Source organism: Diabrotica virgifera, chromosome 6 (genome assembly GCF_917563875.1).
Source record: "Diabrotica virgifera virgifera chromosome 6, PGI_DIABVI_V3a".
In the NCBI taxonomy this organism is placed as follows: domain Eukaryota; kingdom Metazoa; phylum Arthropoda; class Insecta; order Coleoptera; family Chrysomelidae; genus Diabrotica; species Diabrotica virgifera.
The window spans coordinates 79,778,400-79,803,964 of record NC_065448.1 but is presented as its reverse complement, the minus strand read 5'-3'; the positions used below and the strand labels follow the sequence as shown (position 1 = coordinate 79,803,964).

The 25,565-nt window shown below is 33.7% G+C and overlaps 1 protein-coding gene across 9 annotated transcripts in view; it reads right to left on the bottom strand.

Annotated features, from left to right (window-relative positions):
* Positions 1-25,565, bottom strand: part of LOC114342772 (zinc finger protein 665-like) — a 135,370-nt gene that overhangs the window by 32,196 nt on the left and 77,609 nt on the right. For 2 of the 9 annotated variants that reach the window (XM_050653412.1, XM_028293560.2), the window contains exon 4: positions 3,259-5,275. The exons of the other annotated variants lie outside the window; for them this stretch is intronic. In XM_050653412.1, the coding sequence (XP_050509369.1) occupies positions 3,906-5,275 (1,370 nt within the window). In that variant the 3' untranslated portion in view covers positions 3,259-3,905. Of the gene's footprint in view, positions 1-3,258; positions 5,276-25,565 lie in introns of those variants that run through there. 9 annotated transcript variants of the gene reach the window in all.

The window sequence follows — 25,565 nt, the reverse complement described above, 5'->3', positions numbered from 1 at the left end:
CGCAATCTATTTAAAATAGTTACCTCGTTAACAAGTGCGTAGGGCAGTCTATTATAGAAAGTTACCTAACCACATACTTAGTTACCTAACTAATACTTCTTGTCTTAAGTCACAGGTTCCTAGCAGAAGGTGATTACAATGCGAAAAACATAGCACGGGGCTCAAGACTAACAGCGCCAGGTAGAGTACTATTATACCATCATCCAAGTACTGCAGTTGAGTTACCTATTCACATACGCTTCAACGTACTGGTCTAAGGATCCAGCTAAAATACCAGACCTACTTGATTTCTTCATAGTTAAAGACACAGGAGCTGGTTACCTAAATGTAGAACCAAATCTGGACCTTTATTCTAATAATAGCACACCAATAATAGCACAAGTTAGTGCCACAATTATAGAAAAATAACTTTCTGTAATGCTATTCAACAAGAATACCAATTGGGAACAACATAGAAACCAAATTGAGGCAGAAATTGACTTAAAAATATCATTAAAAACAGAAATTGAACCTGCAGTAAATTACTTAACAAACATCATCCACACTGCTGCGAAAAATGCAACGCCAGAAATATAAAATCGGAAAAAAAGCCGAGAAAATAAAACTCCGAATGATTTGGCAACGTAATAGACACCTGACAAACAGGAGAAATTATGACAAAGCTTCTAGAGAATTAACAGAGCTTATAAATTAGCCAACTTCTAATAAGGCTACTTTTTGTTCTGAATGTTTTTAAAAAATTTCAACTTTGTAAAAAAAAATTAGATTGCAAAATTATTATGTAAAATCTATTAGGTCGATTTTAATGAAATTTTCTGGACTGTTTAAGTATGTTAGATACATTTTCTAAGCAAATTACAAAGGTTCTAAGTGCAACCGAAATGGTTGAAAAACATTAAATAAAAACAGGCATATTTTGCCCCCTTATTTTGCATTTATTGCTATTTTGCAAAAAGGGTGATAATTTAAGACATTTTTAACCAGTCGTATATCATAGAAAATTAAATTACATATCTTTAGTTGATTTCTGCACGACTTTGTTCCAAAATGAATAATTTTATAGTTATAAGCAAAGAAAGTAGAAAAATTCGATGTTTTTCGAAATGTTTAAATATTGTAAATTTTTTTATTCATATTCCGGGCACATTTGAGAAGGAGCATACGTCAATTATTATTATTAAAGTTGTCACCTAACTTTATCTGCAAAAATCCGAATGCCACCTCTCACATCTACCTCAACCCAGATCCGCCCTTGTCTATAAGGCTTTTCTCCAGTGTGTATCCTTAAATGCTTTTTCAAATATCTTGTTTCAATAAACTGTTGTGAGGTCTTCATTCAACTATTAGGTAAAAAAAACTCGTATAAGGCTGTATAGAACATTAATAGTCCGCGTTCTTACATATGGATCAGAGGCATGGACGCTAACTAAAACAGATGAATCCGCTCTATCGATTTTTGAAAGAAAGGTGCTACGCAAGATATTCGAAGCGGTCTGTGAGAACGGAATATGGAGGCGTAGATATAACTTTGAACTGCAGAATATCTACAAGCATATGTTTGGTGGAAAAGATATTATCACTGTAATTAAGCGAAACCGCCTGCAGTGGGCAGGACATGTAGCCCGAGCCCCTGAATCGAACATGATAAAAAGGATTCTAACAGCTCAACCCATGGGAATGAGAAGACGGGGTAGACCAAAGTTGAGGTGGATGGACGGGGTAACACAAGATGCCGAGAAGATCGGAGTCGGCAACTGGAAAGTGCAGGCAAGGGACAGAACAGAATGGCGTAGAACGCTTGAGAAAGTCGAGGCCCTCTAAGGGCTGTAGCACCAAGATGATGATGATGATGAAGATGAGGTCTTTCTCCAGTGTGTACTCTCAAATGTTGTTTCAAATCAGATGCTTGAGTACACGATTTCAAACAAATTTTACACTGGTACAGTTTTTTTCAGTATGCACTCTCATATTATGTCGTTGTAATTTTAAAACGGCTGAAAAAATTGCTTAAAACAAATTTTACACTTGTATGATTTTTCTCCAGTTTGCATAGTGGTGAGTCGAGAATATTTCCAAGCGAATATTCGCCTATAAAAATGGAAATATTTTCCTGACCGCCAATATTCCTGAATGGAAAAGTCTCCGAGAACTTTCGAGAATATTTCCGAGAACTTTCCTTAAAATTTCCAATAACTTTCCATAATATTTCAGAGAACTATTGAGCATATTTCCAAGAGCCTTTTGGACATTAAGAGGCAGTGACGTGACGTAAATTTACATTCAAGTAGCGCTATTTAATTCACACGACCGGCGAACCAACACCACTGCCAATTATTTTTAGTTTCTTTTCGTGGTTGAACAATTTGTTAATTTTAATTTAAATGAAAATTGAAATATTAGCTTCATTATTTTTATAATAAAAATTTAACTAGCCCACATATCTCTTGCCCGATTTAATAAAATCCAGCTTCAAAACTACAATAAGGTTATATCATTAAATCTTCCTGTAAAAACTAGGTAGGGTTCAATTCTTAATTGTATAAATAGCCTTCTTCTTCTTCAGGTTCCTTCCCCTATCGGAGGTTGGAAATCATCATCGCTATTTTAATTTTACTGGCCGCACTTCTGAATAATTGTAATGAGCTGCAACCGAACCACTCTCTCAAATTTCTTAGCCAGGATATTTTGCGTCGTCCTGGGTTTCTCTGCCCTTGCATAATTAACCTAACTAATACGTACTTCTCGCCCCTCATTATATGACCCAGATATTGAATCTTTTTAATTTTAAGAGTTTTTATGACTTCACATTCTTTCTTCATTCTTTGTAACACTTTAACACATTAGTTACTTTTTCAGTCCACGATATTCTGTGGATTCTCCTGTAGCCTTATTGCGTCTAAAAGTGCTTTACAAATGCTTGTTTATAAAGGGAGAAAATTAAAAATGTTCACGGACTGACAAAACTGAATGATAAAATATTTTGGATCAAGTTGCAAAAAGTAGCAGTTGTGCTAACACCAATTATGAAATGGATTACTTTATTGGAAGGCAATATGTTTAAAATATCCCAGGTTGTCGAGGCATTTAAGGATATAGAAAATATTTTTACCGAGAATATTCCATTACTTCCAATCAGTAAGTCTGAAGAAAACGAATGGTTACCTAAATTAGAAACAAAGTAAAGAATGGCAGTGAAAGAAAATAATCAATCATCTAAAGTTTATTGACAAAAAAGAAAACATTTTTACAGAATTAACAAAGTTTTATGTAAAAGCAGACCTTTATCAATGGATTTTATTTGATCTAAATCCATATCAGAAAATGAAAGATTAATCAAGACGGACAGAGACTCTTCATCATATTCTCTTCATGATAAAGAGTCCTGCTTGTGTGAAGAAAATTTCTCTAATTCACAAGAATAAAATCTTAATTATTTATATTTTTTATAATTATAACTTCTAAGAATTTTGTAGTATCTTTTGTTATTATTAGTTACGAAAAAAGTTCCTGCTTTAATACTACATAGGAATACAGATTACCTGAATTAAGTTCCTATGTAATCAATTTTGGTTTTTTATCTTTTTTATTTTATTTTTTTTTTTAAATAAAATAACTTTTTTAGTTTTAATAATGACTAATAACATATTCAGAGTATTTTTTTAATTGATTAAATTTTAAGTAAGTATTTTTGGACGTTTACTTTTTAACAGATTTTTTCTGTAGTCGGAATACTACAACAATAAATAAAGCTAACTACTGATTTGTATGATTTATGATAAGAATTTAAATAAAAATACAATATCTCCATAAGTTTCCAATATTCCCAGAAATTTTACATCACTAAAGTGTGCACTCTCAAATGTGTTTTCAAATTATTTGCTTTATTAAATTGCTTAAAGCAAATTTCACACTTGTAAAGGTTTTTCTCCAGTGTGCACTCTCAAATGTGTTTTCAAATGACCTGATTCACTAAACGGCTTAAAACAAATTTCACACTTGTACGGCTTCTCTCCAGTATGTATCCTTAAATGCTTTTTCAAATTATTTTTTTCACTAAACAGCTTACAACAAATATCACACTCGTAAGGTTTTTCTCCAGTATGTAATCTGAAATGTGTTTTCAAATCACTTTTTCTAGTAAACTGCTTAAAACAAACTTCGCATTTGTATGGCTTTTCTCCAGTGTGTACTCTCATATGTATTTTCAAAGTGCTTTTTTGGCTAAACTGATTAAAACAAATTTCACACTTGTATGATTTTTCTACAGTGTGCACTCTCAAGTGTGTTTTCAAATTGCCTGATTCACTAAACGTCTTAAAACAAATTTCACACTTGTGAGGTCTTTCTCCGGTGTGTACTATCAAATGTTGCTTTAGATAATTTGGCTGAGAAAACTGCTTAAAACAAATTTCACATTTGTATGATTTTTCTCCAGTGTGCACTCTCAAATGTGTTTTCAAATTGCCTGCTTGAGAAAACTGCTTAAAACAAATTTCACACTTGTACGGCTTCTCTCCAGTGTGTACCCTTAAATGCTCTTTCAAATATCGTGTTTCACGAAACTGCTTAAAACAAATTTCACACTTGTGAGGCTTTTCTCCAGTGTGCACTCTCAAATGTTTTTTCAAATCACAGGCTTGAATAAATTGCTTAAAACAAATTTCACACTTGTGAGGTCTTTCTCCAGTGTGAATTTTCATGTGTTCAGTTAGATTGTCTTTTCGAGCAAACGACTTGAAACAAATTTCACACTTATAAGGCGTTTCTCCAGTATGCACTGTCATATGTCGTTTTAAACTATTTTTCTCACAAAACTGCTTAAAACAAATTTGACACTGGTACAGTTTTTCTCCAGTGTGCACTCTCAAATGTTGTTTCATATGACCTAATTGAGAAAACTGTTTCAAACAAATTTCACACTTGTATGGCTTTTCTCCTGTGTGCCTTCTCAAATGTGCTTTAAAATTACCTGCTTGAATAAATTGTTTAAAACAAATTTTACACTTGTAAGGTTTTTCTCCAGTGTGCACTCTTAAATGAATTTTCAAATGTGATGCATAACGAAACTGCTTCAAACAATTTTCACATTTGTAAAGTCCTTCTCCAGTCTGACATTTCATAAGTTTATTTAAATTATTTTTGGAATTAACATATTTAAAACAATTAGAATTGCTTATTTGTACTTCTTCGGAGTTTAGACTTATTTGTCTTTTATTAAGTGAATCTTCAGGTAAAATTTCCATAATTTCCATTCGGTTCCTCTTGCAAGACAGACCTAAAATAAAAACGAAATATCCAGTGAATTTAGAAGAATACTTCCTAGATGGGTATTTAACTAGGTACATAAATCAGAAAAAGTTATCTAACTTCAATTTCATTATGTTACTTGTCGACTTTTAGGCATTTTATTGTCATTTTTATGTGTATCAGATGTAATTATAATTAAAAAAATTAAGGCACTCTGGGGAGTGCCGACAGAAGTGGAAACTTCATGCGAACCAAACGCCTTCGGGTATACACTCCTTCTAATTCAATACTTTTCTCCATCCAAAAAATGCACAACGTCCCCAAAAAAGTTTTCATTTCAAAAATTTATTTCGCCGAAGTGATGACAGTTGCTAATTAAATATTTTCCCCATCCAAAAGTGCACCACGGCCCTAAAGAAGTTTTCACTTAAAAATTTATTTCGTCGAAGAGATGGCGGTCGCTAATTTAATACTTTTTCTCCATCCAATAGTGCACAACGTCCCTAAACAAGTATTAACTTTAAAAATTTATTTCGTCGAAGAGATGACTGTCGTTATGACGGTCGCTAATTTGATACTTTTGTAGAGAAGTAGAGGACCTTTTTCCAAACAGCATCCTTTTCTAAATAGTAAGAAGGTCCTACAGTCTGTGTAAGTATCCTTTGTTCATTTGGTAATGGTAGTTTAGCTTTTCTTCTAGAACCCTTCCATTCCTTAAAAAGGAATACACGCCCCGCCACCGAACTAAATCAAGCTGCCGTTCGCAATGATCGTCTGAATGTACTTGTTCTTTCTTCTTTAGCACTATTTCGACCCCAGTACCCAAGTAGTTTGTGTTAATCCCTGGCTCCATCTGAGCAAGCCTTCTAAACGCTTCACTTTTTCCTCATCCAAAAGTGCACAACTTCCCTAAAGCAATTTTCACTTCAAAAATTTATTTCGTCGATGTGATGAAGGTCCTAATTTAATACTTTTTCCGCATCCAAAAGTTCATAACGTCCCTAAAGAAGTTTTCACTTCAAAAATTTATTTCGTCGAAGAGATGACGGTCGTGACGACGGTCGTTAATTTAATACTTTTTCCCCATCCAAAAGTGCACAACGTCCTTAAAAGTTTTCACTTCAAAAATTTATTTCGTCTAAGAAATGACGGTCGCTAAATTTAATACTTTTTCTTTTCCCCATCCAAAAGTGCATAACATCCCTAAAGAAGTTTTCACTTCAAAAAAACAATCTATATTGCGGCATCCTTAGGTGCCTATAAAGTGGCAACAGCCTGAAGGTTCCGACATATATGAAATAGTGCACCGTTGCTCTTTAAAGTACTCAGACAAGTCGGGGTCGATAGATAAAGCAGTTTAGAAAAATGAAAAAACAAAAAAGAAAACGAAAACTTGGGCGCCAACCTACCTGCGTAGGATTTTTGTAGATACAAATCGAACAGGAACTAAATGGTTGCCAAAAATTATTCTTTAAAATTTTCTGAAATGTGCGTGCATTAAATGTAAAATAAGAAATTAGAAATAAATGTAATAAAAAAATGAAAATCGTAAAAAAATTAAAATTCTAAACATTTATTTTACGCCAGTAACACAATAACACAAAATAGACGAAAACTTAGTCCTAAAAAATTGTCTCCTCATATTCACAGTGCCAAATCAGCATGAGTTCTTTTAGTCACCGGCACTGGAATTTACTATGATATAACACTATACAGTGATGAGAGCGCTAATAACCGGCAAAATAGCGCAAAAGATGGAAAACACATAAAGTTGTGAGATAAAAAGAAATGAAACTAGTGGAGGTGGGAGATTTAGCGATTAAAACCTAAAAATATACATGCTATTTATTTTTTCCCACCTTTAGACATATCAGAGGAGTATGTCAACTAAAACTGTCACTGTGACAGTGGCAGTTGTCAAACTCGTCCGATACGTTTAAAGATGGGAAACAATAAATAGAATGTATATTTTTAGGTTTTTATCGCTAAATCTCCCACCTCCACTAGTTTCATTTCTTTTTATTTCACAAACTTAATGTGTTTTCCATTTTTTGCGCTATTTTGCCGGTTATTAGCGCGTTCATCACTGTAGAAGAAACGTAAATATAGACATACAAGATAATAAAAAATCACAAAACATAACACCGTTAAAAAATGTAAAAATATAAACCGTTAAAAGTATAAATTGTAAAGCCTAACGCTTGTTTCACACACTAAGAATTTTGAACGTGCGATGGTTGAAATGCACCGCTTGAAACGTTCGGTGAAGGGAGGAAGATTCCATATGATTGCTCGAGCCACTATGTACATTTCAACCATCGCACGTTCAAAATTCTTAGTGTGTGAAACCGCGCTTAAGGTACTATTTGTATAGAAACTGCTTGCTAATCTTACTGTTGCATAAGCACATAGTGCACCTATTATTGTCGAAATTTAATTTTAAAAAATGTCCAATTAAAACTAGAAAAACCGAACAAAAAAATTGTCAGCACTGTAGGTTTTATTTATTTAAGATGCTGAGCTCAACAAATTCTAGGTAGATATTATTAAAATATACATTAACTAAATATACGATATATCATATTTTTATATAATCAAACATCAAAAGAAAGTTAATTTGGTTTGTAACCACTGGACAGTTAAGGCAGAAACGCATTAGAGTCGTGGACGCGACTCGACTTGTCGCAGACTAGTCTAGCTCAGATTCTTTACGTTTTAATCTTCATAAACGCACTTGGAGTCGCACTCCCGACGAGAACTTGATTCAATCTATAATGAAAATCTCAAGTCGTCTACTGTCTTGTTCGCGACGAGTCGCGTCCGAGACTCTCTAATGCGATTCTGCCTTTAAAATTAGTAAAAAAAAAATTAGGACAGTCTAATTATGTACACCTCTCCATTGAAGTTGATACTTTTGAGAAAAACTATTATAGAGTCAGATCAAAAATTGTTACCTGGATGCAACAACGGTACCATACTTAAACACTAAAAAAATTCGCCAGGGAAGCTGTCACTAGATACTTATTTCAGATCCCATAAAGAAAAAACGGTAATGAGAATCAGTAAAAAAGCTTGTACTGGACATAAGCAACACAATAATCAACGAATATATATATATATATATATATATATATATATATATATATATATATATATATATATATATATAACAAGGAGAGGTTAGCGCGAGTTAATAAATATCGGCATGGCTCGCAATAAGTATGAAAAACAAAATATGCACAAGGTGGAATGCAACCATAGACACGTGTTTCTGACTTATTAGTCGTCATCAGTATGATATAGCTAAACAGGTATGATATAGCTAAACAGTATGATATAGCTAAACTCGCGCTAACCTCTCCTTGTTTGATTGTTTAAAACGTTCTAAACGTTTGGCATTCCTTGCCTCAGGTAGCTGTAGCTTCCTCCGTGGATTTGTTAGTTGTTGCTCTCGAATCCTGAGGGTCTTCTAACATTATAGCCACAAATTGGTTGCATTGCTCCTGTTTAGCTATATCATACTGATGACGACTAATAAGTCAGAAACACGTGTCTATGGTTGCATTCCACCTTGTGCATATTTTGTTTTTCATACTTATTGCGAGCCATGCCGATATTTATTAACTCGCGCTAACCTCTCCTTGTTTGATTGTTTAAAACGTTCTAAACGTTTGGCATTCCTTGCCTCAGGTAGCTGTAGCTTCCTCCGTGGATTTGTTAGTTGTTGCTCTCGAATCCTGAGGGTCTTCTAACATTATAGCCACAAATTGGTTGCATTGCTCCTGTTTAGCTATATCATACTGATGACGACTAATAAGTCAGAAACACGTGTCTATGGTTGCATTCCACCTTGTGCATATTTTGTTTTTCATACTTATTGCGAGCCATGCCGATATTTATTAACTCGCGCTAACCTCTCCTTGTTTGATTGTTTAAAACGTTCTAAACGTTTGGCATTCCTTGCCTCAGGTAGCTGTAGCTTCCTCCGTGGATTTGTTAGTTGTTGCTCTCGAATCCTGAGGGTCTTCTAACATTATAGCCACAAATTGGTTGCATTGCTCCTGTTTAGCTATATCATACTGATGACGACTAATAAGTCAGAAACACGTGTCTATGGTTGCATTCCACCTTGTGCATATTTTGTTTTTCATACTTATTGCGAGCCATGCCGATATTTATTAACTCGCGCTAACCTCTCCTTGTTTGATTGTTTAAAACGTTCTAAACGTTTGGCATTCCTTGCCTCAGGTAGCTGTAGCTTCCTCCGTGGATTTGTTAGTTGTTGCTCTCGAATCCTGAGGGTCTTCTAACATTATAGCCACAAATTGGTTGCATTGCTCCTGTTTAGCTATATCATACTGATGACGACTAATAAGTCAGAAACACGTGTCTATGGTTGCATTCCACCTTGTGCATATTTTGTTTTTCATACTTATTGCGAGCCATGCCGATATTTATTAACTCGCGCTAACCTCTCCTTGTTTGATTGTTTAAAACGTTCTAAACGTTTGGCATTCCTTGCCTCAGGTAGCTGTAGCTTCCTCCGTGGATTTGTTAGTTGTTGCTCTCGAATCCTGAGGGTCTTCTAACATTATAGCCACAAATTGGTTGCATTGCTCCTGTTTAGCTATATCATACTGATGACGACTAATAAGTCAGAAACACGTGTCTATGGTTGCATTCCACCTTGTGCATATTTTGTTTTTCATACTTATTGCGAGCCATGCCGATATTTATTAACTCGCGCTAACCTCTCCTTGTTTGATTGTTTAAAACGTTCTAAACGTTTGGCATTCCTTGCCTCAGGTAGCTGTAGCTTCCTCCGTGGATTTGTTAGTTGTTGCTCTCGAATCCTGAGGGTCTTCTAACATTATAGCCACAAATTGGTTGCATTGCTCCTGTTTAGCTATATCATACTGATGACGACTAATAAGTCAGAAACACGTGTCTATGGTTGCATTCCACCTTGTGCATATTTTGTTTTTCATACTTATTGCGAGCCATGCCGATATTTATTAACTCGCGCTAACCTCTCCTTGTTTGATTGTTTAAAACGTTCTAAACGTTTGGCATTCCTTGCCTCAGGTAGCTGTAGCTTCCTCCGTGGATTTGTTAGTTGTTGCTCTCGAATCCTGAGGGTCTTCTAACATTATAGCCACAAATTGGTTGCATTGCTCCTGTTTAGCTATATCATACTGATGACGACTAATAAGTCAGAAACACGTGTCTATGGTTGCATTCCACCTTGTGCATATTTTGTTTTTCATACTTATTGCGAGCCATGCCGATATTTATTAACTCGCGCTAACCTCTCCTTGTTTGATTGTTTAAAACGTTCTAAACGTTTGGCATTCCTTGCCTCAGGTAGCTGTAGCTTCCTCCGTGGATTTGTTAGTTGTTGCTCTCGAATCCTGAGGGTCTTCTAACATTATAGCCACAAATTGGTTGCATTGCTCCTGTTTAGCTATATCATACTGATGACGACTAATAAGTCAGAAACACGTGTCTATGGTTGCATTCCACCTTGTGCATATTTTGTTTTTCATACTTATTGCGAGCCATGCCGATATTTATTAACTCGCGCTAACCTCTCCTTGTTTGATTGTTTAAAACGTTCTAAACGTTTGGCATTCCTTGCCTCAGGTAGCTGTAGCTTCCTCCGTGGATTTGTTAGTTGTTGCTCTCGAATCCTGAGGGTCTTCTAACATTATAGCCACAAATTGGTTGCATTGCTCCTGTTTAGCTATATCATACTGATGACGACTAATAAGTCAGAAACACGTGTCTATGGTTGCATTCCACCTTGTGCATATTTTGTTTTTCATACTTATTGCGAGCCATGCCGATATTTATTAACTCGCGCTAACCTCTCCTTGTTTGATTGTTTAAAACGTTCTAAACGTTTGGCATTCCTTGCCTCAGGTAGCTGTAGCTTCCTCCGTGGATTTGTTAGTTGTTGCTCTCGAATCCTGAGGGTCTTCTAACATTATAGCCACAAATTGGTTGCATTGCTCCTGTTTAGCTATATCATACTGATGACGACTAATAAGTCAGAAACACGTGTCTATGGTTGCATTCCACCTTGTGCATATTTTGTTTTTCATACTTATTGCGAGCCATGCCGATATTTATTAACTCGCGCTAACCTCTCCTTGTTTGATTGTTTAAAACGTTCTAAACGTTTGGCATTCCTTGCCTCAGGTAGCTGTAGCTTCCTCCGTGGATTTGTTAGTTGTTGCTCTCGAATCCTGAGGGTCTTCTAACATTATAGCCACAAATTGGTTGCATTGCTCCTGTTTAGCTATATCATACTGATGACGACTAATAAGTCAGAAACACGTGTCTATGGTTGCATTCCACCTTGTGCATATTTTGTTTTTCATACTTATTGCGAGCCATGCCGATATTTATTAACTCGCGCTAACCTCTCCTTGTTTGATTGTTTAAAACGTTCTAAACGTTTGGCATTCCTTGCCTCAGGTAGCTGTAGCTTCCTCCGTGGATTTGTTAGTTGTTGCTCTCGAATCCTGAGGGTCTTCTAACATTATAGCCACAAATTGGTTGCATTGCTCCTGTTTAGCTATATCATACTGATGACGACTAATAAGTCAGAAACACGTGTCTATGGTTGCATTCCACCTTGTGCATATTTTGTTTTTCATACTTATTGCGAGCCATGCCGATATTTATTAACTCGCGCTAACCTCTCCTTGTTTGATTGTTTAAAACGTTCTAAACGTTTGGCATTCCTTGCCTCAGGTAGCTGTAGCTTCCTCCGTGGATTTGTTAGTTGTTGCTCTCGAATCCTGAGGGTCTTCTAACATTATAGCCACAAATTGGTTGCATTGCTCCTGTTTAGCTATATCATACTGATGACGACTAATAAGTCAGAAACACGTGTCTATGGTTGCATTCCACCTTGTGCATATTTTGTTTTTCATACTTATTGCGAGCCATGCCGATATTTATTAACTCGCGCTAACCTCTCCTTGTTTGATTGTTTAAAACGTTCTAAACGTTTGGCATTCCTTGCCTCAGGTAGCTGTAGCTTCCTCCGTGGATTTGTTAGTTGTTGCTCTCGAATCCTGAGGGTCTTCTAACATTATAGCCACAAATTGGTTGCATTGCTCCTGTTTAGCTATATCATACTGATGACGACTAATAAGTCAGAAACACGTGTCTATGGTTGCATTCCACCTTGTGCATATTTTGTTTTTCATACTTATTGCGAGCCATGCCGATATTTATTAACTCGCGCTAACCTCTCCTTGTTTGATTGTTTAAAACGTTCTAAACGTTTGGCATTCCTTGCCTCAGGTAGCTGTAGCTTCCTCCGTGGATTTGTTAGTTGTTGCTCTCGAATCCTGAGGGTCTTCTAACATTATAGCCACAAATTGGTTGCATTGCTCCTGTTTAGCTATATCATACTGATGACGACTAATAAGTCAGAAACACGTGTCTATGGTTGCATTCCACCTTGTGCATATTTTGTTTTTTATATATATATATATATATATATATATATATATATATATATATATATATATATATATATATATATATATATATATATACTCTCAGTGTTTAGCGTCTACATTCGTTCCATAACCATACAAAAACACGAGTTAGTAGGTAAACTCGTAAATTATCCTAATCACTTCGATATTTATCCACAAATGATCTAGATCATTTACCACTGCACAAACTTTATTTATTTTGCCAAAATCTTTAAATATCCACGATAAAAACCGAAAAACCTCAACTCTACACTAACGGTACTAATCCGCCATCTTCCCCAACGTAAATTGATAGTACCCTCTCCCGGTCCCGGCGCGTCGATAAGGGTGGATTTTCAAAAATATCACCCTTCCCTCGACATCTACCAACCAAGGTATTTAGTAAATTTTCGGGTATATGTTGGTTGCATACCTAGTAGTGCATATTTCGAAGATTTCAAAAATTGCTACAATATGGAAAGATCAATAGAATCTTCACTGTTTAACAAATCACAAAAGATACACCACTTTACAACCATTTATTCCACAAACTACTTGGTTAAAGAATTTTAAAGCTCCACGTTAAAATGTAACCACCATAAAGACTGATTTATCTTGAGACGGGACATGGAACAATAGACGGCACACGTCCCGTTGCTAAACTAGAATATAAATAAGATCCTTAAAAATACAATTTGAGTATACTATACATAGTTTAAAGGAATTTATTAACAACTAGGTCATGTCAAAAAGGAGGTGGCCATTTTTGTATAACGGACTCTCTCTTTAACGGGAGTAAATGGACTCTTCCATTAACTATTTTACGCTTTTACGTGTAATTTTCATAGACATAATAAATCGTTAACCATAAAAATATTTTTACTCGAAATATTTTTTATTATACTTCATCAGTAATTAATTTTTTCGCAAAAATGTCTGCGACGAATGTCTTGTACTTTGCATCTTTTTTGTTAACCTCTGGTTTCATCGAAAGAGGCACCGGAAAGTTGCGACCGCAATATTACGGTGAATGGCATACAAAACTGTACCACGCACAATAATAACAGTGGTTTTCAAGGATGCGTTGGAAGCCACCGCAACGCAATATAAATATTACTTCAAAATAAAATTATATATAACATGGTGTTACTTTTGTGTTTGATGTAGTCAATCGATTTGGAACAGGTTTTGTTGGTATTGCACAAAGATCGTCTTTTAATATAAAGGTTCAAAATTATGAAATAAATTAATTTTTTCGAGAATAGTCACTTTCGATAAACTTCCCGAGACAGGTCGATTTTTATTTTTAAAGTATGATTTTTTTCCATATATGACATAATAGTGACGTCATCCATTTGGGCGTGATGACGTAATCGGTGATTTTTTTAAAATAAGTGTAGGTCGAGTAGGTAGCTCATTTGAAAGGTTATTTAATTCTCTTGTCAGTAATATAAACATTAATATCATTATCTATATAGGGCGGCCAACAAATAATTTTGAAATTAAATAAATTGGCGCAAAAAATAGAATATCTTATGTAATTTATTGTCTACATACATACATACTGATGTTAGAAAATATGAAAAAAAAATATTTAATAAATAAACATTGCTTTTCGCTTAAATTAAATGTCAAACAGTCATGCACCTGCCTCTTGGCAGTTTGAACATCTAAGTTAATACATACAAATATGTTTTTTCTATTTTCAGGCAGCAGTAAAATGTATTTTGAGTTAAATAAATTACATAAATTCTTCTTTTTGCGGCAATTAATTTAATTTAAAAAATATTTTTTGGTTACCCAGTATAAATAATGTTGTTAACATTTATATTACTGAATTAAGAATTGAATAACCTTTCAAATGAGATACCACACGACCCTTTTTCCCATTAAAAAAATCATCAATTAGGCCCAAATAGATGACGTCACTATTATGGCAAATGTCAAAAAATCATAATTTAAAAATAAAAATCGACCTGTCTCGGGATTTTTCTCCAAAGTGGCCTATTATCGAAAAAATGAATTTATTCCATAATTTTGAACCTCTCTGTATATCCTAAGACGTAACCAAATAAGCACAGCGTCAAACGAAAATATTCTCCGAACTTATTTTCGTTAGTATAGACTATTCCACGAATATACGCCTGTCTTGGATTATCGCGACAACGAATATTTTAGTGTGCAACATAAGAAGTGCGAAAATAAATGACTCTAATAATTGTTCCAATAAACAACAATGTATTTTTGCAATTTACTTTCGTTCTTTATAATTTGCACAGTAAAATATTCGTTGTCGCGATAATCCAAGACAGGCGTATGTTCGTGGAAGAGGGTATATGTAGATTATGGTGGGCCATTGAGTAATATGTTTTATTTTGTTTTTTTAATTAAGTTTCCTTACCCCAGAACGGATGTATGATAAGATAACTTACTTCACAGTGTTTTGTTTTATAATTAAATTTATTTGTTTCCACTGCCACAAGCTGTATAAAAATGAGATGTTTTCGAAAAAATCTAATCATCTAATAACTGTCAAATTCGTTTTTTTTTTTTTTCATTTATTATGGTCGCCTGAGCCAAAAAACGTGTTTGATAAGATAACTGCCAGCATAGATTGTTTTTTGGCTGATAAATAATTTTTATCTACTCTATCTCATATTATGTATAAGTTATTAGTTTGTAAAAACTGTCATTATAGATATCAGTGCGTGAAGGATTTAAAGTGGGCGTGAAGTAACAATGTAAACTGCTCGTCAAAAGTTAGGGATATAGAAAATTCTGCTGATTTTCATAGTTGATTTTTTCGCGAACAGGCGGATTCCGCTACTTTTTTTATTTTAGCCTTTTCTTTAGTATTTACAAAGTTGTGGAAAGGTTTACTCAAACTTATTTTTTGTACTTATACCGGGTGGAAGAAAAAAATGTTTTTCTTGTGTTAAGTTTGAGAAACCCTGTAGGTAGAACGAGGTAAAAATGTGAGTATACATCAAAATAATATTGTAGTCTTATGTTTTGTGAACATAAGTTTGAGACACCTTGTAGGGAGAAAAAGGCACAAAGGTGAGTATACCCCGATAATATGTTGTAGTCTCATATTTTTTGAATATTTTATTTTATTAATTTCTCTGATATCTTTAATAACAAAGAAACTAGACGGTATTACTCTTTAATATGTTTTTCTATGTTTCACATGTGTGATGTGACGCATGTCGTCAGTTAAAACACATATTAAAGAGTAATATCGTCTAGTTTCTTTGTTATTAAAGATATCAGAGAAATTAAAAAAATAAAATATTCACAAAATATGAGACTACAACAAAATATCGAGGTATACTCACCTTTGTGCCTTTTTCTCCCTACAAAGTATCTCAAACTTTTGTTTCGGTTAAAACACATGTTAAATTACAAAACCGTCTATTTTTTTATTTCTAAAGATATCAGGGACATTCAAAAAACAAAATGTTCACAAAACATAATGACTACAATACGATTTCGATATATACTCCCATTTGTACCTCGTCCTCCCTACAGGGCGTCTCAAACTTAACATAAGAAAAACATTTCTTTTCTTCCACCCGGTATAAGTACAAAAAAAAAGTTTGAGTAAACCTTTGCATAACTGTGTAAATACTAAAGAAAAGTCTAAAATAATAAAAAAAATTAGCGGAATCCATTAATCTGTTCACGAAAAATCTACTATAAAAATTCAGCAGAATTTTCTATATCCCTAACTTTGGACGAGTAGTTTATTTTAAATGGGATTTACTTTTTCGCACTGTTTTTTGGCACACTTTTATGTAATCAAATATGATGACATGTGAGCAATAAATTATAACAACAGTTTTGTGATTTGAAAGTTTTAAATGTCAAAGTTCTAAGAATTGTAGAATAGAAATGAATTCCAGTGACGAAGAGTTACAGTTTTTTTATTTGTTTATCGTAGATAAAATATTGTATGAAACTGTGCGTGAAGTACTTTTTGCGAACTTATGCGATGTATAGCACTCGCTCGTGCTCTAAACATCGCGTGCGTTCGCAAAAAGCATACTTCACGAACTGTTTCATAAATAACTATTTTCCACTGCCACAGAGCTATATAAAACTAAGAATTTAAAAAAAAAACTATATTTTTGCATGGTAGATTTTTTTACATACAAAAAAATTAAATTGGGCTAAAGCTGACTTTGTTTTGAACACATAAAAAGCAAACGAAAATACGCTCTCTCAACCGCTTGTATGTGACAAGGGTATGCTGTTACATACATATGCCAAAAGACTGGTGTCGGGATTTTCAACAACTTCCCTTATAGTCTAGGCGCCAAATAGAGGTCACCGTGTCCTTTTCAATTCTGATGGATAAACTCAACGGTTTTTTATGGATTTTTGACTTCTGATTACGAATTTTGAGGGTGGATTTCGATCCGAGTGGTTAAAAAATTGTTATAAACAATTTAATTGTTTATAAATTGTTTATAAGGCTCTGGCTCATAAACTAAGAGATAAAAAAAATGTTTCAAATAAAATTTGTTCCTTAATAAAAAACGAAGAAAAAAACGTTTATTAAACTTAAATCCAACAATTAGAACTCAAGATATTGTAAAATTCGTGCACAATGCAAATTGCAAAATAAGCATTTTTCGAAGCTTTATCGATCGTAACTCGGCTTATACGCATGAAAATGAGCCTTAGAAGGTCTCATTTTAAAGCTTAATTAATAGGCTTCCAAACAAAGTTTGTTAAATTACTTGATCTTCATTTGTTTTAAAGTTATATCGGTTTGAAGTTATAATTTTCTTAAAAAAATTGTACATTAATTTGTTTATAAGGGTTTCAAGCACAGTTGAGCTATAAACATTTATACTTTAATTAACAATAGTGATAGAAGAACTCAAAAGGAACAATTTGAGCTTATGAAAATGTTCGTAAATTTATTTTTTGCCAAGATGTCGATATTTTAATGGCGCGCTATGAGGCGCAAGATTGGCTCACAGCGTAAAGGTTCACGCGCTAACTTCTCGATGCAAATTATAATTTCTATGTATATATTGTATATATACGATATCTTCATTTTTCATTTTTAAAGATCCTAATAAAATTTTATCATATAATTTTTATAATTAAATCATCATACTGTACCTCGTATCACCTTTCATTCTATTTAATTTGTCTTCTATTTTTTGTACTAAATGAGAAAGAAACCATTAAAAACTAATATTTCAGAAATAAAACTAAAAAGTAAGTTGATATTATTTATTATTACTATTTTTACAGACATTTTTTTTCATACATCTGCATCGAGATATACAGGGAATCTCAGCTTTTTTACATCTGCATAAGTTCTCAGAGCAATTTTTACAGACACATGGTGGTACTAAATCTGATCTTGTAGGCATTAAAATTTAAACTTTTTGGGGCTTCAGATTTTCGTGAATCAAGTTCTTTTGTAATAGGTTCGAGGCACGTTAATTGTGTGTACATCACATAAAATGCTCGTTTTATATGCAATTGGATTGAGTTTGATGTTGGTGGCATATTTTGCAAACTTTGTTTGGAAGTCTATTAATTAAGCTTTAAAATGAGACCATGAAAAGCTCATTTTAATGCGTAAAAACTGAGTTACGATCGATAAAGCGTCGAAAAATACTTACTTGACTGTGAGCCGATCTTACGCCTCATAGCGCGCCTTAAAATATCGACATCTTGACCAAAAATAAACTTACGAACATTTTCATAAGCTCAAATTGTTCCTTTTTTGAGTTCTTCTATCATTATTGTTAATTAGAGTATAAATGTTTATAGCTCAAATTTGCTTGGAACTCTTATAAACAAATTAATGTACACTTTTTTAAAGAAAATTATAACTTCAAACGGGTATAACTTTAAAACAAATGAAGATAAAATAATTTAACAAACTTTGTTTGGAAGCCTATTAATTAAGCTTTAAATCATTCTAAGGCTCATTTGCATGCGTATAAGCCGAGTTACGATCGATAAAACTTTAAAAATACTTATTTTGCAATTTGCATTGTGCACTAATTTTACAATATCTTGAGTTCTAATTGTTGGATTTAAGTTTAGTAAACGTTTTTTCTTCGTTTTTTATTAAGGAACAAATTTTATTTGAAACATTTTTTATCTCTTTTAGTTTATGAGCCAGAGCCTTATAAACAATTTATAAACAATTAAATTGTTTATAACAATTTTTTGACCACTCGGATCGAAATCCACCCTCGAAATTCGTAACCAGCAGCCAAAAATCCATAAGAAACCGTTGAGTTTGTCCATCAAAATTAAAAGGCACGGTGACCCCTCTGGCGCCTAGACTATCTTTTGATAACTTCATAGCTACATGAGGCTCTGTCCATAAAACTTTCTAACAGTCGATAATCTCAAAGTATTCCTTAGCGCAAAAGAAAATAATTATGTTACTACGAAATATCGCTTATCTTTGTAATTTTAATTGTTTACTCTTAAAAATTGTTTTTCCAATTGTCTTATGTTTTTACGTTCATCAAATAGTATAGCCAAAATAATATTCTCTGGACTGCCAACGTATCCATTTCTTTGAATATTTTTGTAGACTAAATCTTTTAATTCTGGTAGTAAGACGAGGTCTGGTCGCAGAGTCTTATTGTCTTCAATAGATGTCTTGCACCATAAAGTCATGACGGTTAAGCCTTAATGTAGAGATGGCATGATGGAACTGGAGCAGGTATCTCGGAATAGGTTCTAATCGTCTATTCCACGCACCAGTGACAAAAAGTCGACGGCATCGGTTTCGATTCCAACGGCGCCGCATCGACCGCAATCCGCAATTTACAATAAACTCGAACTGGATTCTCGCTCGGAATAGGTTTTAGCACAGCCATTTAGACATCGAAAGAGCCACCGTAGGGTTGGTAGGGAACGCATCGCTGACGTTCGTTTCGATTTAGGGATGGCATGATGGAACTGAATCGGGTACGTCGGAATATGTTTCAATCGACTATTCCAGGTACCTACAAGTGACAAGAGATTTGAAATGAAACTTGAACTGATCTCTCGGAATAGCTACCATAGAGAAACGCGTCGGCGGCGTCTGTTTCGGTTCCAACATCTCACATCTGTTTAATGTGATGGGTTCAAAAGAATTTCAGGTCGATACGGCTGTAACAGATTTCTAATTGGCGGGTATAGTTGTCATTTAAAACTGTTAAAATTTTGACTCTTTCGCAGAATGTTTTTATTTAAATGACTCTAATCTTGTAATCTTATCGATCATATCTTCTATAATAACTTAGTGTCTTCATTTTCCATTTGCATAAATGAATTTTGAATAAACCTCGACTTTATATATATAGTGGCTAAACACCCCTTTAGGGGTTACGCCGCTTACGCTCTCTAGATCTATGGTTTGAGGTAGATCAGTCCTCATGTTCGTTATTTAATTTTCTCGGTTATTTTTCTCCACTCTTTCCTGTCTCTGGTTTTTTCTTTCCAATGTCGTATGCCCGCCTTGTTGAGATCACTTACTACTTCTTGTAACCATGTAGATCTTGGTCTTCCACGTCTTCTCTTGCCAGCTGGTGTCCATTCCAATATTGAGAAAATCGTCGTAGTTGATCCGGATCTCCATATGTGTCCTAGCCATTTTGCTCTTTGTTGTTTTATTTTACACACTATATCTTCCTTAATTTCATCCAGTAGCTCAAGGTTCGTTCTTTGTCTAAATTCATTGTCACTTATTTTTATTGGTCCTAATATTGCTCTTAGTATTTTTCTTTCTTGTATTCTAAGGTTTTCCTCTTGTTTTTTTGTCATGCTAAGAGTTTCTGCTGCATACATCATCGTCGGTCGAATTATTGTTTTGTATACTTTCATTTTTGATTTCTTACTCAATAACTTATTTTTAAGTAATTTTTTATTTGCATGGAAGCTCTTATTTGCTGTAATAATCCTTTCTTTGATTTCGGTTTCTCTTTCTCCATTGTTTGTTATTAATATTCCTAAGTATTTAAATTTTTCGACTTCTTCAAAAGTGTATTCTCCTACTCCAACCTTTCTCTTTTCAAAGTTTTTGTCAAATCTCATTATTTTGGTTTTCTCTTGGTTTATTTTTAATCCCATTACTTTTCCTTCTGTTACCAATTCGTTTAACATTCGTTCCATTGTTTTTCTATTTTTTGTTATTAGAACAATATCATCAGCGTATGCTATTATTTGTCCTTCTCTCGTTCGGAGGGTGCCTTTATTGATCTTCCTGACGATGTATTCTAGGGCAGGATTAAACAGAGTTGCTGATAATGAATCTCCTTGTCTCACGCCTTTATTGATGACAAATTCTTCTGTGTCGCCTACTTGAGTTTTTATGCTAACTACAGTTCTACTCATTGTCATTTGTATTAATCTTCTTAATTTATTTTGTATTCCCATTTCTTTCAGAGCTACCATTAATTTTGATCTTTTTATTGTATCAAATGCTTGTTGAAAATCTATAAAAAGTAGTTCAATTTCTATTTTATATCCATGTGCTGTTTCCATAATTTGTTTAACCGTATGTATGGCATCAGTTGTAGACTTTCCCTTAACAAATCCGCATTGATAGTGTCCTATGATATTCGTGGTAGCTTCGGTCAGTCTTCGTTGTATTAAGGCGGACATGATTTTATATGCTGTGTTTAATAGCGTCAGTCCTCTGTAGTTATTGCACATCTGTTGATCTCCTTTTTATGAATCGTGATAATTTGTCCTTTGTACCATTCTTCCGGCATTTTTTCTTCGTTCCATATGTCTTTTATTAAATTGTATAATTTATCTTTTAATTCTTCACCACCATATTTTATAAGCTCCATATTGATACAGTCCGATCCTGAGGCTTTACCATTACGGCTGCTATTAATAATTTCCTCAACTTCCTCTTTTGTTGGTATTTCTAGCTGGTTTCCTAACATCATTGTCTCTTCTTCTATGTTTTCATTTAGGTCTTGATCTTCTTGTTCTAATAATAATTCTTTAAAATAGTTAGTCCAAATTTCTTTATACTCTTCATCGTTTTCTGATACTTTTCCATTTTTATCTTTTATGCCTTTTATCTTTCCTTTAAAAGTTTTGTTCTGCTCACTAATTTTCTTATAGAATTCTTTTGTGTTTCTGTTCTTACTTTCTTTTTCTATTTCTTTTATCTTATCATCCAACCAGTTACGTCTAATTTTCCTTATTTTTTTCTTGCATTCATGTCTTATTCTATTGTATTCTTCCCTATAATCCTGTCTATTTGTTCTTATCCACATTTGTCTCATTTCTACCTTCTTTTTTAGCATGTTATGGCATTCTTCGTTATCTTGTCTTTTTTGTTTCTTTTTATCCCGATGTGAACATCCGCTGTTTCATTTATACATTTTTTTATATTTCTCCAATCTGTTTCTATATCCTTTGTAGGTTTAGATTGTTCCTTCAGTTTTTTGTTCATTTCGTCAGCATACTTAATCCTTATGTCTGGAGCATTCAGTTTTTCTACGTGCCATTTATTTTTTGTTGTCGTGTTTTTTAGAGTTCTTTTGACTTTTTGTCTTTCCTTTGCAGTTACCATAAAATGGTCTGTGTCTGCATGTGCACCTCTGTAGGTTCTCACGTCTGTTACCGATGTTTGCTTCCTTCTTGTAATCAGTATATGGTCTATTTGTGACAATGTTTTTTGGTCTGGGGAAATCCACGTTACTTTATGATATTTAGGATGTTCGAATTTTGTACTAACGATAATCATATTGGTACTAGCTGCTAGGTTACATAATCGTTGACCATTGTCATTAATTTTTTCGTGTATTGTGTGCTTACCTGCTACTTGGTTAATGTAGTCTTCCTTACCTATTTGGGCATTAAAATCTCCCATTACCAGTATTGTGTCTTCTCTAGGTAAATTCTCTATTTCTCGTTCGAGTTCCTCATACAATTTGTCTTTTTCCTCCGCAGCAGTACTTTCAGTTGGGGCATATACGTTTATGATTGATATATTAAATGGTTTGGCTTTAATTCTCAGGTAAGCCATGCGTTCATTTATTGGTTTAAATTGAATAATGTTATTTTTTATTTTTCCCATAATTATGAAAGCAACTCCATATTGACCTTGTTTTTCATGTCCCGAGTACTGTAGTGTGTAGTTTTTTTTATTTATTTCTCCTTGACCTGCCCATCTAATTTCTTGAATCACTGCAATATCAATTTGGTATCTTTCTAGTTCTGAGACGATCTCCTGCATTTTTCCTGGTTCAAGCATTGTTCTGATGTTCCACGTACTTATTTTTATTTGATCACATTTTTTCGTTTTTTTATTATATTTTTTTCTGTTCGTGTGTTTTATTTTATCTAATCTGTTCAGATCGGGGTGTGTAATCGGGGTGTCAAGATGGCGGCTGACGAATTAATATACAAAGAACTAGATCGTCTTAAGAAATCTGAATTATTGGAAATAATTATTCACAAAAAGGTTCCCGAAGGAATAAAAATTAGTGAAAGTGTCAAAAATGTTTTGGAGACCAGTGGATCTTCTTGTTCTGATGGTTCCGATGTGAAACTGTGCAATAGTGATTTGAGGTTAGAACTCACTCAACTACAGTGCAAGTTAAAGTGTGCCGAGATTGAGATTACTTACTTAAAATCGTTAAATACAGAGCTAGTAAAAGGTAATGAACGTCAAGATTTAATTATTTCTTTATTAAAAACGAATTCAAATAAAAATATTGAACATAAACGGACTACGTCCAACGTTGCCAATCCTACTAATGGGGGACCTAAACCACCTGAAAATTCCAATGCTGTAGCTAATAATAGTAGTCGTAGACGTAGTAAAAGTCAATCCACGTCTACTCTGGAAGCAGTACTTCCAGCTTCAGTTGATTTAGGAAGTAATGAGTGTCAAAAGGCCCAAGAAAGTATTATGTCATCTGTAATAAATCTTACGAAAGAAGCCACAAATGACGAAGCTCCATGGCAGAAAGTTCAAGACAGAAACAAAAGAAGGAGACAGTTAGTTGTTGGAACTGGTGCTGGATCTGTCAAAGGTGTTCCAAAATATGTAGATCTACATGTGTATCGCATTGATCCTAGCACCAATGTGACTGCAATGGAAAATCTTCTGAAACCCCATTTTCCGGAAGTGCTTTGCGAGTCTATAGAGTCTCGCTACCCAAGTCTTTACTCATCATTTAAGGTCCGAATATATCAAAATAATTTCAATAAAGCTATGGATCCAGCAGTCTGGCCTGAAAATGCATTTGTGAACAATTTTTTGTACCTACGCAAAAATCAGAGGTTCCAGAGGTAATGTTTAACCCTAAATTAATGTTATTAAATGTTCAAAGTATAAATAACCATAAAATATGTGACATTGTTGTGGATATTAATACATTTAAAAATATAGAAATCTTATGTCTAACAGAATTATGGGAAACCATTGACTCTATTAATAATGTATACATTGATGGATTTACTATGAGTAGTAGTTATTGTAGAAACTCTTCAGTAAGAGGAGGTGGTGTAGGAATATTCGTAAAGAGAAATGTAAACGCTCATAATATTAATGTTAAAAAATTCTGTTCTGATAAACAGTCAGAGTTTTGTTGTTCTTTAATTAGGGATAAAAACAATAATATCTTTTACATATTGAATTGCTACCGATCTCCGTGTGGAGATGTAAATATTTTTATAAATAATCTTGACTGTCTTTTAAATCATTTATACAAGCCAAATGTATGTTATATTTTGTGGTGACTTTAATATTGATATGAAAACGTCAAACAATAACCAAACAAAATTACTGAACTGCTTATCTACTTATAACATACATACTAATCTTGTCAAATGGCCTACAAGAGTAACAAATACCAGCATAACAACAATTGATAATGTTTTTGTAAATTTTTCTAATTTAGGTACATCATGTATTCTTGACAACACTGTCTCCGATCATAGAACTGTTTTAGTTGAACTTGAAATCGATATATCGACCTTGCCTATGTCTTGTCAAAAGCGATATTTTTCTGAGAGTGGGATAGATAATTTTGTTATGAGTCTTATGATGGAAGATTGGAATCATGTTTACGGTATACTTGACACTAATTTGGCTTTTAATGTGTTTGTTGATATTTTTTCGTATTATTTTAACATTAATTTTCCATTGCAAAATAAACGTATTATAAATGATCGTAAAAAATGGGTAAATACTGAAGTACGCTTATCTAGTAGTAACTTAAAAAACTTGCATGCCTTATCTAGATCCTGTCCGTGTTTTCGTGAATATTACAAGTTAGAAAAAAAGAAACACCAGAAACTTTTATGTTTGACAAAGAAAAATTATTACCAGAATATTATTTCGTTATCAGATAATCCTACAAAAAGTGCCTGGAGACTTGTTGCTGACGTGACTAATAATGTTGACAATAATGGAAGGAAAAATATATGCCTAAAATCAGATGAAAATTGTGTAATAGAGGAATGCCCTATTGTCGCTAACATGTTCAATGTTTACTTTAAGAATGCTCCAATTGAGGTACGTTCTAAAATTCCCAGTCATCAAAATAGTACTTTAAGGAAACCGCCTTATAATGAAAATGAAAATTTTTTACAATTATATTCTTACACTCCAAATGAGCTGAATGAATTATTGATAGGAAAATTGAAATCATCAAAATCCTGTGGATTTGATGAAATACCTCAATTTTTATTAAAAAAAGTAATTCCATTCATACTATCACCTTTAACATTTCTAATAAACTTGTCTTTTTGCAATGGTATTTTCCCGGATTATCTAAAGGTGGGAAAGGTCGTTCCTGTACATAAGAAAGGCGA